Source organism: Pteronotus mesoamericanus, unplaced genomic scaffold, assembly GCF_021234165.1.
Source record: "Pteronotus mesoamericanus isolate MK-2021 breed Mesoamerican mustached bat unplaced genomic scaffold, CSHL_Meso_final contig_90, whole genome shotgun sequence".
NCBI lineage: Eukaryota > Metazoa > Chordata > Mammalia > Chiroptera > Mormoopidae > Pteronotus > Pteronotus mesoamericanus.
Genome location: NW_026555277.1, coordinates 31924582 through 31942009, shown reverse-complemented (window position 1 = coordinate 31942009; position 17428 = coordinate 31924582). Strand labels below are relative to the sequence as shown.

Here is a 17428-nt window from a genome sequence, read left to right as displayed (position 1 = left end):
AACCTTTTGTGTCTGAAACTGAGTTATTAGATGGTGTATTGTTAAGTATTGACCTCTCTTAGGTGAGCTGATTTATAATTATGCACAATATTTTATTAGAAAATCATAGGAATTTAAATGATATGACATTGTAGTGTTTACATAAGAAAATATTAATAAGGATCTCCATAAGTACAAGTCAATAGGAGTGTAGTTTGTATCTTAAAGACACAAGATTTAAAGATACAAGATTTGATAAAGTGAATTTGCTAATTACCATAAACTGTAGACAAATCAGAAATTGAAATTTCCTAATGCTTTTGAAAAATTCAACATCTTTTAAAGGTTATTGTGGAAATTTGCAAATTTTAATTATATAAATGGGGAGAATAGAATGTTGAACCCCCACATACTTATCCAGTTTCAAGAATTGTCAGCTCATGGCCAATCTTGTTTCATCTATACCTCCACCCATTCCTTTGTCCCACCCCAGCAAATTTCAGACATTATATCACTTTATCTATACATTTCAGTATGTTTGACTAAAAGATAAAACATTGAAAACCCAACCATGATATTATCGCACACAGACTCACAATTACTTAATATTATCAAATGTGCAGTGTTAACATTTTCTGATCTTAAATGATTTTGACAGTTTATTGAAATAGGTATCCAACATAGGTACAAAATTTGCAATTGGCTAATGTGCTTCTTAGGACTCTTAATCTATAGGTTCTTTTCTTTATTCCTCCTCTTATTCTTCTCACATTTCCCTCCCCCACCCTCCCTCTCTACCTGGTCACTTGTTCATATCTACTCGTATATTTCTTGGTCATTTGAGCTAAAGTTGTTAACATCTTTTTATCCATGTTAATGATTATTTTGGAACTACTGGTTTGTCAAGATATATTTAGTAAATACACAAGCAATATAATACAATTTGAAGTTCAACCTTATAATAAAACCAAGATTAAAATGAGACTGAATTTCATCTGTTAAAAACTTAGGCTTTTAATGAAAGGTAGGGAAAACTAAAATGATGCACCAATATGCTAGCATGTCAACGATTCTTTTATTTTCTAAGATATAACTGGTAAGTATTTACACAGGAGAAATTTATAACTTTATGTCAGCTTTTTGTTGTTTGCATAGGCAAGAAGGGAAGGTAGCTCTCTTTACAATGAAGTGAAAGAAAATAGTTCATTTAGGTGTAAGGAAGTTTTCAAAAACTACTGAAAGTGGTGCGACCATAGTTGGCAGAGCAACTGTGTGTGCACTACCTGATTTGCAACCTTTATTTTGCACATAATCAAATAGTTTGGGTTGCCAAATAATCATGCTAACACCTCTCCTTCAGGGCAATGAAGAACTAAATGCCTAATTATATCCATGCCCTAGGGAAAAAAATAGCATTCTAATAATTTCACAGAAAATCTAGTAAAACCACAGTTGACCTCAAACGTCATAATCAAGAGCAGAATAGTTTTCAGAAATGTCAGTCATGTTTACTGTAAGCAATGTCAGTAGTATGCCAAATGCCTTGGCTAACCATCCTGTATCAGTAGAACTGTCATCTGCTGTGCACCCTCATTCACTCAGGATGCCCTGCTGGGGACCCACCCCCACTCACACCCGATTTGTCGGTGTCTGTGAGCCTCACCACCAACCTAGCTGAGACAGCCTTCCTGTTGAATGAGACTGACTTTCCACAAAATTATCTTGACCAAATTCTGTATAGAAAAATCTAAACTACGAGGGAACAACAACTAAGAAATTAAAAGAAACCAGTCTAGTGTAGAGGGAGGAGTGAAGCAGACTGCAGCCAGGAGCGGAGACTTGCTGAGAGCTTGTGTGACTTGAGATGACAGAGCAGTGCTGATCTCTAGGGCAGCTGCCAGTTTTCTCCCAAAACCTATGCAGCCTTGCAGTGAACTCTCTTTACCTTGAGCTAACTTGAGTTTCCAGTCTTTGTAGCCAAAACCAAAACATGTGTCAATATGCTTTTTAATATTTAAAGGAAACAACTCAGAATATAACAAAAGGTCACAAGGCATTCCAAGTCCAATCTGGTTTTTGTATTGTCGCAATGACCTCTCAACATGTGAAAATTGTTTATATTAATCGAAGGAAGGAAGGGCACGCTCACTAGGGGCCTTGAGGTAGGAGGTAGATCTTGCTAGGAAGGTGATTCATCTGGCTACCTGGTAGAATCAGCTGGCAGCTGAATTAGAATTCTTGTCTGGCATCACCAACGCCCTCCCCCCGAGTTCAGATGATAGTCCTAGACTGCCCCCCAGGAGATGCTAAGGTGTAGTCAGGATTGAGAACCACTAATCTGGAAACTCTATGATCTACCAACTTGGGCTCAGAAGTGAGAACTGAATGTTTTCTTTGTGAATCTTAGTTCCAGTTAGTTCAGTACCTTAAGTGTTTTTTCCTCCTAGTGAATATTCATCTGACGATGTGTGTGTATTTAGGGAAAAATAATGGTTTGAGGGTGTTGTATTGCAGTCTTAGCCTTCAATATGTTAGTGATAACAGCCCACACGTGATCTATTTAGAAGTAGTGTTTGAAAATGTCAGTTTCACTACATCTTTTTTGTTCTAATTATTTAAATATAACAAGTTTATAAGCTACAGCTGGAGGATGATTCTTACCTTCACTTTAAGACATACATGATTTATGCTCAGCCTTAAAGTATTTTTACAATGCATAGTGAAGAATTCCATACCTTTTACTTTTTAAGATTAGGCACAAAAACTATTTCTATTCATGTTCACTATCTTACTGCTACAGGGTGGGAGAAGCATGGCTTTCCTGGAATAGCCCTGAGATAGTTTCAACCCCCACTATCTGGGATGGAGGAAAATGAAGCTCCAAAACAAGCCTATCCTAAAATGATAGTTTTCCTTTCTAGAATATATGCTCTGAAGGCTCCGCGTATTTATGAACTACCTAAACCGAGCTGAACCCTCGAGGGCCCTGTGTGCCCCCTTGCCTTCAGTCTTCTCAGGGCTACAATCTTGCTCTTCCTACCCACAAAGTGCAGCAGCCCCTTTAAGAGAGGACCTCCAAACCAAACCTCGTCTGCGCGACTCCAGCTGTCACCAGACAGGAGGCCGGGCCCCGAGTGGGTCTGCCTAGGGCCAGCTGGTAGTGCGCAGGTTTTTGACTTCGTGTAGGGAAGATGTCCCATCTCGAGTCCAGGTGTCTAGGAGGGAGCCGTTATGAAAGCTGGGGACAGTAAAACAAGGAAGGGCATAGCATAGAAGCAGCAACAAGAGAGCCTAGGCTGGGCTGCCTTAGCTCACTGAGAAGTCAGAGAAAAGGGGGCCTTGGGCACAGGCTCAGGGGGTTAGCCTAGGACCAGCTGCCACCGCCATTGCTCCTCCGGGTGCAAGGCTGGGACCCTTAGAATTTCCAAGTGTGCCTGTCAAGGAATAAGCGGCGGGAAGAGAATAGCAGGGGCTGGGTCCTTCCGCTTTAGTTTTCCTGTCAGGCGGGATGTCATCTTAGGAGAGGTCTGAGAGGAGGGTTCCAGCAGAATAGCTATCGGCTTTCCAGGTGTGCTCTTTGAGGGCTGTGGTCTCCACTGATGGGTCAGCACCAGGGCAGCGCCCCGGTACTCATTGCAGCTGGTCCCGGTGTCGCCCGCCTGGTTTTGCTGCTTTTCTGGGCCTGGGGCTGAACTATACAGCTGAAGCCTAGATGTTCTCTCTCAGAGGCGCGACCTTCTGTATCTGGCTATAAATGCCTTGGTCAGGTTGTTCAGCTACCTGTTTCCCTATTCCACTAGCCAAGAAATTTTCCCGGTTTCTTACTATATCCTGCCTCAAGACCTGGCTATCCAGGTAGCAACCATGACTTTTTTAATAGCCCAAGTGAGGGGAGAGAAATAGAAACTACCTGCAACCGTAACACAGGACGTAATATTTAAATTCGAAAACCTGGGCGGGAAAGCTTTGAAAGCGGTTCCGGCGAAGAGGCAGGCCCTTTTCCTTCACTTGCCTGGCTGGCGCCTCGCCTCCTTTACATCAAGGTCCTCTCCCACCAACCGTCCGCCTTTCCGTACGCAAACATGGCGCCTCCCAGCTCGAAGCCCCGCCTCTCGCCTTTCCGTACGGAATCATGGCGTCCCCCTACAAGGGGCTTGCGCCTCCTGGTTAACAACTGCTTCTCCCTGCCTGTCGCTGAGAAACGAGGACGCCGGCCGCTACCCACCAGAGCCCGGCCGGGAGCACGGCCTGCAGCGCGGCGAAGGACGCGGCCTCTGAGGGGCAGAGGGTGAACCGCGTGCCCGCCGCGCATCGCTCCCCGCCTCCGCCGCGGCGCCGCCCCGCCTCATTCCCCGCCCCAGCGGCAGCAGACGGAACGCCGATTCTTCGGCAGGTGAGGGGAGCGGGTACGGAGGCTGGAAGCACGAGGTGGAAATCACGGGGAGTTCTTGGCCCTCTTTCCCGTCGCGTCCGGTCCCGGTGATGTCGGGTGGAGGCGAGGAAGAGGCAGGTACAGTGGGCGGGTTTAGCGCGGCCTCGGTCCCACCCCTCGAGGCCGTCCTCCAGGCGCGCCCGGCGTCCGCTGCCCGTTCCCGGCGGGGCCACTCCCTCGCCGGCCCAAACAGTTGTTTACAACGGCATCTGGACGCTGGGAGTGAGTGGCACCGAGGGCCAGAGGAAGTGATCCCGGAGTCGGTGGACAGAGCCCCTTTATTTTGCTGCAAGGCTCTTTCTGCCCGGGAGTCCCTAGTGTCCCGCTTGGGCCCGGCGTGAAGCTCAGATAGACGGTGGTCACGGCAAGTGCGAGGATCCTCCTACTTTCGGTTCCCTTTTTTTAGGCATAGCAGGAGTTGGTGATTGTTGAATGAATGAGCACACTGTAAGTAATTAAATGCATCCTATAGCCCTGTAACTATAAGTACCAGTTGTGTGCCATCTGTTGTTATGCACGTTCTGTCGTTTAAACTCCCCCCAAACCGAAGAGGGACAGGTTAGCTGCTTCTTACAGATGAGAAAACTGAAGTTCCCCAGCTAGTAAAGAGCCAGAATTGGAACCCAAGTATGTCTGGGACCAACGCCCGTCCCTCCCAAATGCACTGACATCACAGAGATGACACAGCTATCGACGTCCTTCGCGGGTATCTGTTTGGGGTACATTCTTATAGATATGGTGCCTATGCGGGGGAATATAGTTGGCCTTGGCCCTTGAGAAGTTAAAAATCTAGGTGAAGCGTTTTTTTAAAAAAATAAAATAAAAACTAGCCATTTTACAATTTGGACCCAACCCATCTTTTCACCTTAAGCACCTGCCACTTGTTCTGCTACTCATTTTCGTGTGCCTTCCCTTGTGCCCTTTGAGTGAAATGCCCCCCTTTTCACTGCCTGTCCCCTTCCAGACATTTTTTTTTAATTGGACGAAGTCCTACTCTTTTCAAAAAGTCCAACTCAAATGTCGCCTTTTCTGGGAAGTTTATTGCACCCTCTTCCAGGCAGAATTAAGTTTCTCCTGCTACATTTCCTTAGTGATTTCATAATACCATTACAGCTTAAGTTTCTCTGTGTTTCCTTGTAAAAATGTCTGTCTCTCCCTCTAGACCATGCCTTTTCGTCTTTCTGTTACTATTTAATAAGCATATTTTGAATTGGATTTAAGTCAATTATGAATGCCAGATGTCTGGTCCTACAGGAGTTTGAGAAAGGTGCAGATCCCGCTGAGGCTGGGGGAGTGTCCTGGGAGGAGCTCGGACTTAAGCCCATATTAGAAGGATCGAATCTGGAAGGGATGGGTTAGTTTACTTAGCTGAGTATTAGAGACCTGGAAATCCTGCCTTTCCTCCTTACTGCACAGAATGAATTACTTCACCGTTTCTGAGCTCATTCCCAGCATGTGAAGAGGATAAAATTAGAAGTGATTTTGTGTGTCCTTTTTCATAGGATATGCTGGTAATGTTATCTTCTGTAACTTGGAGCATTTCCAGAGTCAAATAGGATTTAGGACAGAGAGGAGATGGGTGTCTGAAGTGAGATGTTGGAAGTTAAAGGGAAACTGCTTTAAAGCCATCTTCATATTAATAATACAGGCCTGAAAATGTAAATTCCAGTAACTTCATTCTATTTAATGGAGGTATCTAAAAATTTCAGATAATTACATCAAGTGATTCTTCTCTAATGTGCAGAAAAGAGTCTGCCAAATCTTCCCGAAGCAGTCGACATTGTTTTGGGTCCCCGGATTATCTTCCAGGTGTGTAATTAGAGTTCATGAAAACATTTTGTGATCTTCAAGTGCTAATAATACAGATACTAATTTTTTCAGTAGTAGAAATGCAGGAACATTACCTCTTTCTTCTCCCTTAATTGGAAGCACCTGGCGCATAGAGAACTCTAAAACTGGGCGGGGCAGGGGGGGTGCGTTGGCGGGGTGGGAACAGCTTGACAAAAACTTATGCAATAAATAAGAGGTTAGTATTCCAGGCCTTTATTTATGGCCCAAACCGATGTGTTATTTCTATTCTAATAAGCAATTAAGACAATTAACACCCCACCCAACCACATATATTACGGTTATTTCCAACTTCCTACTTTACTCACCATCTTTTTCTGTTGACTGGCAAGGAGTTAATAGTTTTATTAACTCCTTGCCAGCCCCACACATTCTTTTTAAATGCTTCATAAAATTCTACCTTCTGTCATCGCCAGGTGTCCTATTTATATAATGAGATCAGGGAACCAACTCCTCAGCCCAGCGTGTTCACTTGGAAGCCTGATTAAAAAGCATTATTTCCAAAGATTTCCTACCAGCACTCAGGAATGAAAGAATTTAAGAATTGACTCGGTCTTTGAATTAAAATACAGGCAAGCATTTTATAGTGTCACCCTCTGACAATTTAAAGCCCTGTGTTCTCATGACATGGTACTCAGGAGTTATACAAAAATATTCAGACATGTTACTCTCTGAGATGCAGGCCCATAAATTTGATAAATAACAAGTGTCATTTTACAGGTATCTGTTTAATCATTGAAGTAGACTATTATAGTTCGATAAGATCTTAGCAAGCCTATCTATTTTACAGATGAGAAAGCTGAAACCCAAAGAGATTACTGATTTTCCTAAAGTCACACTGCTAGCTACTGACAGAACTAGAACATTTTGGTTCAGTTTTTTCCTTTCCTAGGTTCATTTTTTTTTCTTTTTTAGGGAATTGAATAAAACTTAATTGAGAATGTCTGAAAACTTTGACAAATCCAATATAAGTGAAGCAGGAAAATCAAAATCAAATGATTCTGAGCAAGGCCTTGAAGATGCTGCAGAAGGTTCTGATGAAGCTTTACAGAAAAAAATAAAGTCGGGCTCTCCTAGCACCCAAAGAGTGCAAAGACCTCACTGTAAGCAAATTTGACTTTTGTTATAAGCAATATTATCTTATTTTCAGATGATATTTTTATTAGGCTTCCTTGTACATGTCGCCCTGAACTAGGTTCCAATAATATGGTAACATTGCCAACAGTGAGCATTTATGAATAGCAACAGTTTCTCAAGTTGTGGATTTTCAATTGCATGAGAAATTAAAATTTTAGAATAATGTCCGGAATGTTCCTGTTTTCCTCCAGCCTCAGTAACGTTCCAGTTTCTCTGAAGTGCTCTGAGAAATGGAGGTGGAAGAGGGTATAAGGGGGTAAATGATAATGGAAAAAAATTATGATAAAAAATAATTAAAAAAGGAAGAGGAGGGCAGAGTACAATTGTGGCTGTAATTTAAAGAGTGTGTGAAAAGTCTGAGGCAGGTTCCAGCCAGGACTCTGCTTGTACAGGTTTAAAAAAGGGTGGGGGGAGGTGTGTGGTTTGAATGGGAGTGACTTAACCACAGCCTACATTCATTGCCTGGGGGCTGAGTTCCCACAGGGTGAGGGCATACAGATTGCTGATCATCTGTGGTGAAGTCACTACAGATTCCTGGCAGGGAGAGGGTTTCCTAGATGAAAGGCTGGCAATTTCGGCACAGATTCCCAGCAGTTGCCCCAACTCATGTCCTTTATTAAGAATACTTAAACTTTCTGAAGTGAGTCCAAAAAATGAAAGTTTTAAGAGGGAATATCATAGTCTAAGAATGCCAGTGCTGATGTTATCTCTCTAAAGTATAAATGATCAGTAATTTTTCATATTTGGAAAAAGTACAGACATTTTCATGTTTGAGGTGTGCTGCTTTTAAAACTATCAAAGTCCTTCCCAAATAACTTCTTAATCAACATAGTATTCTTCTTTTGCGGGGGAAGGGGGGAATCACGTATGAGCACATAATGAACTTTCATTCATGTGGCTTCAAGGTACCTGGTCACAGGACTCCTGCAACATTTTCTTTCCTTCCTCCCTTAATTTTCTTTCTTTCTTTTTTCTTTCTTTTCTTTTTTGAAAGATTTTATTTATTTATTTTTAGAGAGAGAGGAAGGAAGGGAGAAAGAGTGAAAGAAATATTGATGTGAGAGAGAAACATCAATTGGTTGCCTCTCTTAGGTGCCAGAACCAGGGACTGAACGTGCAACCCAGTCATGTGCCCTGACCAGGAAGCCAACCAGCAACCCTTTGATTTGCGGGAGGACGCGCAACTAACTGAGCCACAACAGTCAGGGCCACCCTTAGGTTTCTCTTGAGCTCTTCTGCTGAAGAATTTGGCCTTCATGATGACAGGCTGCTTTGGGAGCTTTTTCTTCCCCAGAACTTTGTAGTAGCCCAGTCATACCACATCAGTGATAAGGAGCAGCTGCGGTCTCATTTTTGGCAGCATTTAGCCATGTCTGCTCACTGAACAAGGTCCACTGTTCATCAAAGTTGACGATTAGGCCAAAGTTCTGGTTCCTCTTTAAGTGGTAATGCCTCCCAAAGTAACCTGCGTGATGTTCATCAAAGTTGATCCTGTGCGGATGCGTGCCACCAGCATTATCTCAGCCTCCCAGAGGCTTCTGGTGCTTGCCAATGAGGCTGAGGCTGTGGCTGTGGCCCCGAAGTTTCCAGGTCTTTCTCAGTCTGGATGGTGTGTCAGTGGCCAAGACAAAAGTTAACATAGTATTATTATGTTAATACTATGCATTGCTCAGAGAACTTGGTGTGTTTCTGTTATTTTCATAAATTTAAGATGATTAGATGTTTGGAGATTTTTGCAAAACAAGGTTAAAACAAAGGTGGCAATCTCTGAATTTCTTCTTAAGAGATTAAGAATTCAGAGTTTAGTGACTCCAGCTGTTTGATATTCATATACCATGGTGGAAATTTCATTTTCTGATAAATGGTAACAGAATATACTAGCTTGAAGAAATTTAATAGTTATTGTATATTTAGTAAATCCCTACTGAGTGCCTTTGAAATTTTAATCAACTTTATTGAGGTATGATTTTTTAAAAAATTCTTATCCAAGGACATGTTTATTGATTTTAAAGAGGGAAGGAGGGAGAGAGAGAGAGATCGACTGATGTGAGAGAGAAACATTGATTGCTTGCCTCCTGCATGTGCTCCAACTGGGACAAACCTGCAACCTAGGTATGTACCCTGACCAGGGATTGAACCTGCAACCTTTTGGTGTATGGGATGATGCTCCAACCAACTGAGCCACCTGGCCAGGGCAAGATATACTCTAGATATAATAAAATTTACCAATTTTAAGGGTGCAGTTTGATGAGTTTTGGCCAATACATTTACAGTTCTGCCACTCACTACCATCACAATCATGTGCTGCTAAAACATTTCCATCACCCCCCAAAATGTTCTTGTGCCCCTTGGCAGTCAGTCTTCCCCCTCTCCCACCATCCTTTGGCAACCACTGATCTGCTTTCTGTCACTATAGTTTTGCCCATTTTATAATTTCATATAAATGGAGTCATGCTATATAGTCTTTTGTATCTGACTTTCTCACCTGGGATAATGCTTTTAAGATTCAACCACGTCTGTATCAGTAGTTTGTTCATTTTTATTGCAGAGTAGGAATCCACTATGTGGTTATACTATACTTTGTCCATTCTTCAGTTGATAGACATTTGAATAGTTCTAGATTTTGACTGGTATGAGTAAAGGTGCTATCAACATTTTAGTACAAGTCTTCACATGACCATATGTTTCAGTTTTCTTAGGTAAAGACCTAGCAGTGGTGTTGCTGGGTCATGTGCTAAGTCTGTGGTTTACTTTATAAGAAACCAAGAGCCTATTTTCCAAAGTGACTGTACCATTTGCATTCCCACTGCTTATGTATGAGAGTTCCAGATGTTCCACATCTATGTCAATATTTGGTATGACCAGTGTCTTTAATATTGGCCATTCTAGTAGGTGTGCAGTAGTATCTCGGTGTGGTTTTAATCTGAATTTCCCAATTATAAAAGAAAAATCATATCATTTTCTACCTGTGTGGAGACAAACTCAGTCCATCCTCGTGTTTTTCTTCTGTGTGTCACCTTTACTACGCCCTCAGAACACTTAACTCCTGATCAACAAATGTGTGGGGTTCCCCACCCCCACCAACCAATTATCTGTGATACCGTCTGGGTACCCTACAGTGCAACTAAAATCTGCCACTGTTTACCTGGAGACAGCATCAGGACTCTTACGTTAAAGCCTCAGTCCCACAAGACTGCCTCTACTTCAGTTGCCAGTCGCAAACCCAGGTTATTGCCTGTGCTCCTGACCAAGCACCTATAGATTGGGGGTTCCAGCAGTCACTTCTTGAATTCAGTTAATTTGCTTAATTTAAGCATCTCACAGAACTCAGGGGGATACTTATGTTTACCAGCCAATTAAAGGATATGATGAAGGATACAGACGAACAACATGATGGGGAGATACATAGGGTGAGGTCTGGCAGGATCCCAGGCTCAGGAGCTTCTGTCCCCGTGGAGTAGGGATATATCACCCTCCCTGTATGAGTGTGTTGGCCAACCTGGAAGCTCTCCGAACCCCCTATTATTGGCATTTTATGGAGGCTATGAGCAGTTATGAACTCTGTTTCCAAACCCTCTCCTCTGTCTGGAGGGATGGGGCTGAAATTCCAGACTTCCAATTATGGCTTGGTCTTTCAGGTGACTAGCCCTCATCCGGGGCTGTCTGGGAGCCCCCTCGGAGTTACCTCATTAGAATAAGAGATGCTCCTAGTGTCCTTATCATTTAAGAAATTACAAGAGATTTGTGCCAGGAACCAGGAGGCAGAGACCAATATATATGTTTTCTGTCATCTCACAGTTGAGCATCTTTTCATGAGCCTACTGGCCATTTGTGTATTTATTCTGGAGAGATGTCTGTTCGAATCTTTTGACCATTTCTTAATTGTCTTTTATTATATACTGAGTTTTAAAAGTTCTTTTTATATTCTCAGTATAAGTCCTGTAGCAGATCTTTTACAAATATTTCCTCCCATCTGTGGTATGCCATTTCATTTTCTTAATAGAGTAACAACAAAAGTTTTGAATTTTGACAAAATTCAGTTTATCAGTTTTTTCCTCTTATATTTTGAGTTTTTTGTGTCCTACCTAAGGAATTTTGCCTATGTTTTCTCCTAGAAGTTTAATAGTTTTGCTCTTATATTTAGGTCTGTGGTCCATTTTGAGTTAGTTTTTATTTATCATGTGAGATAAGGTTGGGAGTCTTTTTTTTACATATTACTTTCTAATTGTTTCAGCACCATTTGATTTAAAAAACTGATTTTTCCTTATTAACGACATGTATACTTATATATGTGTGCATGTATCAGTCTGTTTCTGGATCTTTTGCTCTTTTCAATTGATCTATATATTTATCCTTGTACGAAGAACATACTGTCTTAATTACTGTAGCTTTATAGTGGTATTGAAATCAGTTTGTGTGAGTCCTCCAACTTAATTTTTTTTTTCCAAAATGATGTTGGCTTTTGTAGGTCTGGTGCATTTTTATTAAATTTCAGAATCAGTTTGGCAATTCTAACAAAAAAATCTTGCTGGGATTTTGACTGGAATTGCATTTAATCAGTAGATCAATTCGGTAGAAATTGACTTCTTAAAATTTCAATCTGGGGTTTATCTTCGGATATGTTTTATATTTTTCCAATATTCCTGAAGCAAATTTTTATTTATTATTTTTATTACTATTTTCTGTAAATGCTTAGAATTTTGTTGCTTTTTTCAACTTCCCCTTTTGTGACCAAATAAAAATTTTTACCAGGCAGGATATGACCAGCTCTTAGATTTAGTTCCCTTATTTTGATAAGCAAAAGAAAAAAGTAAAAAAAAGAAGTAAAATTATTTTTCACTAAACTAAGATTTTTATAATCCTTAAATTCTGTGCAAACCAATGAGATTTTTTATCTCTTTTTAGGTCCAGATCCTATCCTATAACTTAAAATTAATATTGTCATCTTCTGGGCTGGCGCTTTTCAAAGTATGATTTCTGTGACCGTCAGTATCAGCTGGAGACTTGTGAAAAATGCAGACTCTGGCCCCTGGCCAGACCTGCTAAATCAGAAATGCTGAGAGGGGAGCCCAACAACCTGTTTTCACAAGCATCCCTCCGCTGCCACTCCCCTGCAAATTCTGTCACAGCTTAAAGAACTGCTATCATGGACTTTATTTTAAAAATGGCTTTATTGATAATTAAAAAAAAATGCATGTATTTATTATAGACATTTAAAAAATAGGAATTACCCAGTGTTCCATGGCCCAGAACCCTGGGGAGATTTGTATGAGAATTTTCTTTCTGGAAGGTAAATATCAAGCTTTATCAAAGGAGAGAGAGATATGAAGATGAGTTGTGAGGCTATTGCAGCAGTTAATACAGAAGTGAAATCTATAGGACTTGGACATCGGGGCAATCAGGGATGACTCAAGGTTTTAATACAGTGAGCCTGCATTCTGCAAAGCTCTTGTGGCGCACACCCTCTGATTTCCTCATTGCTCAACTCACATTCTCTCTCAGTATCCATGCAGGGAAGTGGTTTTAGCATTATATAAACAGTCCTGGGCACCCTGGAGTACTCACTGCTGTTTTAATTTGGGGAGATTCATTCATAGCACAGTGTTAGCGATGAAGCAAAATGTAAACTGCTCATGGGAGCTAAACAGGAAATCTTAAATCTGGTGTTTCCCTTTTGTCATTTAGGATGGATAGGAGGCAAAGGGAATTGAAAATAAACCCTCAATTTATTGGGGGAATTGATAGTCTGTAAAAGTTTTTCTAAGTCTCAGTTTACTATAATCATTTTTCATTGACCAGTCTTAGGAAAAAAAAAACATTAAAATAAAGATTTTATTTATTTATTCTTAGAGAGAGGGGAGAGGAGGGAGAAGGAGAGGGAGAGAAACATGGGTGTGTGAGAGAAACATCAATCATTTGCCTCTTGCATGTGCTCTGACCGGGGACTGACCTGCAACCCAGGTATGTGCCCTGATGGGGAATGGAACTGGCTACCTCTCACCATGAGGGACGACACCCAAACATTTGAGCTACACCCATCAGGGTGAAAACATTATTTGAGTATTGTTGGTGATTTCTCCTTTTAGGACTCTAGATTAAAAGAAAAAAAATAACATAGGTTTATTGCTTGAAATTGCCAGAATCTTTTCATAAATAGAAGCATAACCAAAATTATTAGCTGGTACTGGAACCACTTTCTTCTTACTTTAACAGAAATTCTAATCTAGGGAAGCCAATCTCTTACACTGGGTTTTTGTTACAGCAAGTCCTCCTCGTTTTGTGACAGTAGAAGAACTTCTGGAGACAGCAAAAGGAGTCACTAACATGGTTCTAGCCCATGAAATTGTAGTAAATGGAGACTTCCGGATTAAACCTGTTGAATTACCAGAAGACAGGTAAGATGGTTACTGAGATACTTGTTTAGTAGAATACTGTCATTTCCCATTTCTGGAAATGTTTTCTTCACTTGATGTCACCATATTCAAATACAACTCTCCTTAGTATGTTGTTGCTAAAAAATATTCCTATACCAAGAATCACTGGAGTTTGAAAGTGGATTGAAGGACCACTAATCCTTCAAAATGTAAACAAAAGGTGTGGAAATTTCCTGTGGGAATCTTTCATGTTAGCATCTTGCTTTTCCATAGGACTTAGCTCCCTCATATTGTGTTCTCATTGCATTGTTTCATTCATTTCTCGTAACTATCACATTGTACTGTAGTAGTTGGTTTCCTTGTGTTCCTTACTAGATTGTAAATCCTACATAGACAAGCACTGTGCATTACTCTCTGTATCCCTAGCACCTAGCAAATATCATATTGAATTTAACTCTCTGCTGATTGTAAGATGCACTTTTTAAAATGTATTGTCATATGAAAGAAAAAACATTGCCCATTATATTTGTAAAAGTGCCATGGAAAATATGGTTATTCTCTTACAAAAGGAGGAAGAATTGCTGCTGAGTTGGCAAGCTCTAGTGTCTCCTGCAATAAGCTTCCAAATACGACTTTACAGACAATTCTTATGTATTCTGCAAAGATAGTAATTTTTCACATTAATCATGAAGAATTACTTGTTTTGCTCTCATGGTATAATTACTAGTTTTAATGAGGTGTTATGTTATAGTTCAGTACATCATTGAGCAGTTGTCTCATATATCACATAAGAATAGGATATTTTTTAGGAAATAAAGTCCTTCAACCTATATGCATGCTGAGTTGTTATCTTAAACTACTTCACCATACACATCTTAGGAAACTTCATGGTATCAGGAAACTAAAAATTAACAACTCTGAACTTTACAATATTCTTTTTATCATATGGTGCTGTTATATGCTGTTAATTGGACTCATACCATCTGTCAGATTTGTTGAAAGTTATTCTTTCCAGTGAGGTACTTATTGAAATAAATCACTAACTAAAGATAAAGTATGTGATTTATTTAAGAATATCTGGTAAATCTTTCATTTATCCAGATTACTTAAAAAATATCTCACCCTAAACTCATAGGATTTGTGTTTTTTAAAGTGATTTGATAATAGCCAAAAAATAGAAATAATCCAAATGTCTACCAACACAAGAATAGATGAATAAAATGAGATATATCCATATAATGGAATACATTCAGTCATCAAAAGGATCAAAGCACTGATACATTTATATAGATGAGATGCCTGAAAGCATTTTGCCTAGTAAAAGAATCCAGACACACAGTCTACATACTGTACAATTCCATTTACATGAAACATCCAGAAAAGTGAAATCTACAAAGACAGAGAGTAAATGAATAATTTCCTGGAGTTGGGGTAGAACTGGGCAGTGACTGCTAATGGGCACAAGGGGTATTCTTTTTTTTTTTTTTTAATGCTATGTAGTCCTCATTGCCAGACTTAATATGAGATGTTAAATGTTCAATCCAATTTTTCTTCCTGGATATGTTTTTCTTTCATATCTCTATCAGTTTTAAAAACGTAATGCCAGAAGAAGAGGGGGTCAATTCCAGTCACAGCTCCTAAGAATGAGGTCTTGAGAGTGGGTCTGAAATTGGAATAGACAGTTGCTGATCTTGCATAGGTCCAACGAGTCAAAGCAGGATTTTTGATGGGCCTTCGGCGTCTGGCGTTGTTGTACTGAAGCAGGTACTCCCTTTTAAGCCAGAGTCTTATGGCCAATGACTTGGCCTGAACCTTCCGGGTTCCCAGAAATATGCTGTATTGAGCTGGGTCAAAGGTAGGGAACAAGGTGGCCAGGCACGATGGCTTGTGCTCAAGGAATGACATGTTGGGAACTTGGTGCACAATTCAGGCACATGGGGTCTTATTAGAGTGACGGAAGTGTTTTGAGGTTGGATTGTGGTTATGGTTGCATAACATAATAAATTTACTAAAATCTTTGAACAGTATGCTTAAAACAGGTGAATTTTACAGTATGTAAACCATAGTTCAAGAAAGCTGTTTTTAATAAATAATAAGTTGAGGCTCAAATACTTTGTTTTTGCTTTTTTTTTTTTTTTTGTTTTGCCTTCAGTTTGGAGAAGAGAGTAAAGGAGATTGTACATAAAGCTTTTTGGGATTGCTTGAGTGTCCAGCTAAGTGAAGATCCCCCAACATATGACCATGCCATTAAACTTGTTGGAGAGATCAAAGAGGTAATGCGAAGAGCAAATTGTGGTGTTTTTCTGGTGTGTTAGGAATATTCAACCTCTCTGTGTTACTGTTCCAGAAGACTAAAGAAATCAAAGGATTGAGTTCAATTACTTGTCGAAATGTGGATTAAGAGTATTTTTGGCTTAATGCCCTTTTTAAAATTTCAGACAAGCTGTGATAACCTGAACTCATTTCTTTGTAGACAAAAAGTATTTTTAAAAAGAGAATTATTTCAAGAAAACAATTTCTTTTATGAAATGTAGGTGATTTATAAAATTTTTAATAGGTATGGACACATTCCTTTTTTGGTGGTCAAAAAGTGATTCGGCCTGTGGACTATAGAAGGCAGTATGTGAAAGGAAGACAGTGACATTTTTGCAATATCTTTAGCAGTAGTATCAGAGAAAAGATGTGTCCATGGAAATTGGCATCTGTGGTTCACAGGCTCATGTTAATTAATGTATTTTACTTTTCTCACTTTTAGTTACATTGTATCCAGTTGATTGCTACCTGGAACTTAAATGAAAACTTAGTCTAAATGATTTGTAGACATGTTTGTTGAATAAGAGGTTAAAATATGTAACATTATAGTAACAATTCCTAAATCCTCATTTGGCTAGACTTAAATTCCTTTATTTATAATCAAAAATATCTGACTAAGAAGCTGATTAAGCTTGGCTGTGCTTTTTTGCAGACTCTCTTATCTTTCTTGCTGCCTGGTCACACTAGACTGAGAAACCAGATTACGGAAGTCTTGGATCTGGATCTGATAAAGCAGGAGGCAGAGAATGGGGCCCTAGACATTTCCAAGCTGGCAGAATTCGTTATTGGCATGATGGGGACACTGTGTGCACCTGCCCGAGATGAGGAAGTTAAGAAACTAAAGGACATTAAGGAAATAGTTCCACTTTTCAGGTATGAGAATTGTGTTAATCACATTAAGTGCACCTAAAACACAGCGTATTTATAAATTTAGACAAGTATAGATACTCATGCTTTTTAAAAAATTTAAAAGCAAACTTTATAAAATATAGAAAGGTAGAAAGAGAGGAAAAAATCAGCCATAATTTTACCACCAAAAGGCACTATCACTGTTAATTATGTTGATATATGTATTTTTAGTTATTTACCATTAGCTTTTTTGTTGAAAAATTCCAAACCTACAGAACAATATAATTAACACTCATATATCCTTAATGTAAATCAACCAGTTTTTAACATTTTGTCAATTCGCTTTCTTTTTATATATATGTGAGTATGTATGGATGTGTGTGTATTTTTTTTCTCCTGAGCCTTGTGAGGGTTGATGGCAAACATTGTGACATTTCAGCCCTAAATATTTCAGCCCTAAATATTTCAGCAAGTATCTCCTAAAAATGTAGACATT

The 17428-nt window shown here is 39.9% G+C and overlaps 2 protein-coding genes across 7 annotated transcripts in view; one reads left to right on the top strand and one right to left on the bottom strand.

The window, feature by feature from the left end:
* The first annotated feature begins 4267 nt into the window (after window positions 1-4267).
* The window catches only part of TCP11L1 (t-complex 11 like 1), a 35747-nt gene continuing 22586 nt past the window's right edge, over window positions 4268-17428 (top strand). For 4 of the 6 annotated variants that reach the window (XM_054585950.1, XM_054585953.1, XM_054585954.1 and 1 more), the window contains exons 1-6: window positions 4268-4372; window positions 6121-6220; window positions 7175-7362; window positions 13659-13791; window positions 15923-16043; window positions 16736-16956. In XM_054585950.1, the coding sequence (XP_054441925.1) occupies window positions 7200-7362; window positions 13659-13791; window positions 15923-16043; window positions 16736-16956 (638 nt within the window). In that variant the 5' untranslated portion in view covers window positions 4268-4372; window positions 6121-6220; window positions 7175-7199. Of the gene's footprint in view, window positions 4373-4549; window positions 4859-6120; window positions 6221-7174; window positions 7363-13658; window positions 13792-15922; window positions 16044-16735; window positions 16957-17428 lie in introns of those variants that run through there. The other 2 variants (XM_054585952.1, XM_054585951.1) reach the window with 2 other exon arrangements.
* On the bottom strand, window positions 15307-15675 carry LOC129080483 (NADH dehydrogenase [ubiquinone] 1 beta subcomplex subunit 4-like). The gene has a single exon (XM_054585956.1). It carries the CDS (start codon window positions 15673-15675, stop codon window positions 15307-15309), a length of 369 nt encoding a protein of 122 aa, XP_054441931.1.

Excerpts from the sequence above, each read along its gene's own strand:
- LOC129080483 (XM_054585956.1), bottom strand. The coding sequence starts at position 15,675 with ATGTCATTCCTTGAGCACAAGCCATCGTGCCTGGCCACCTTGTTCCCT.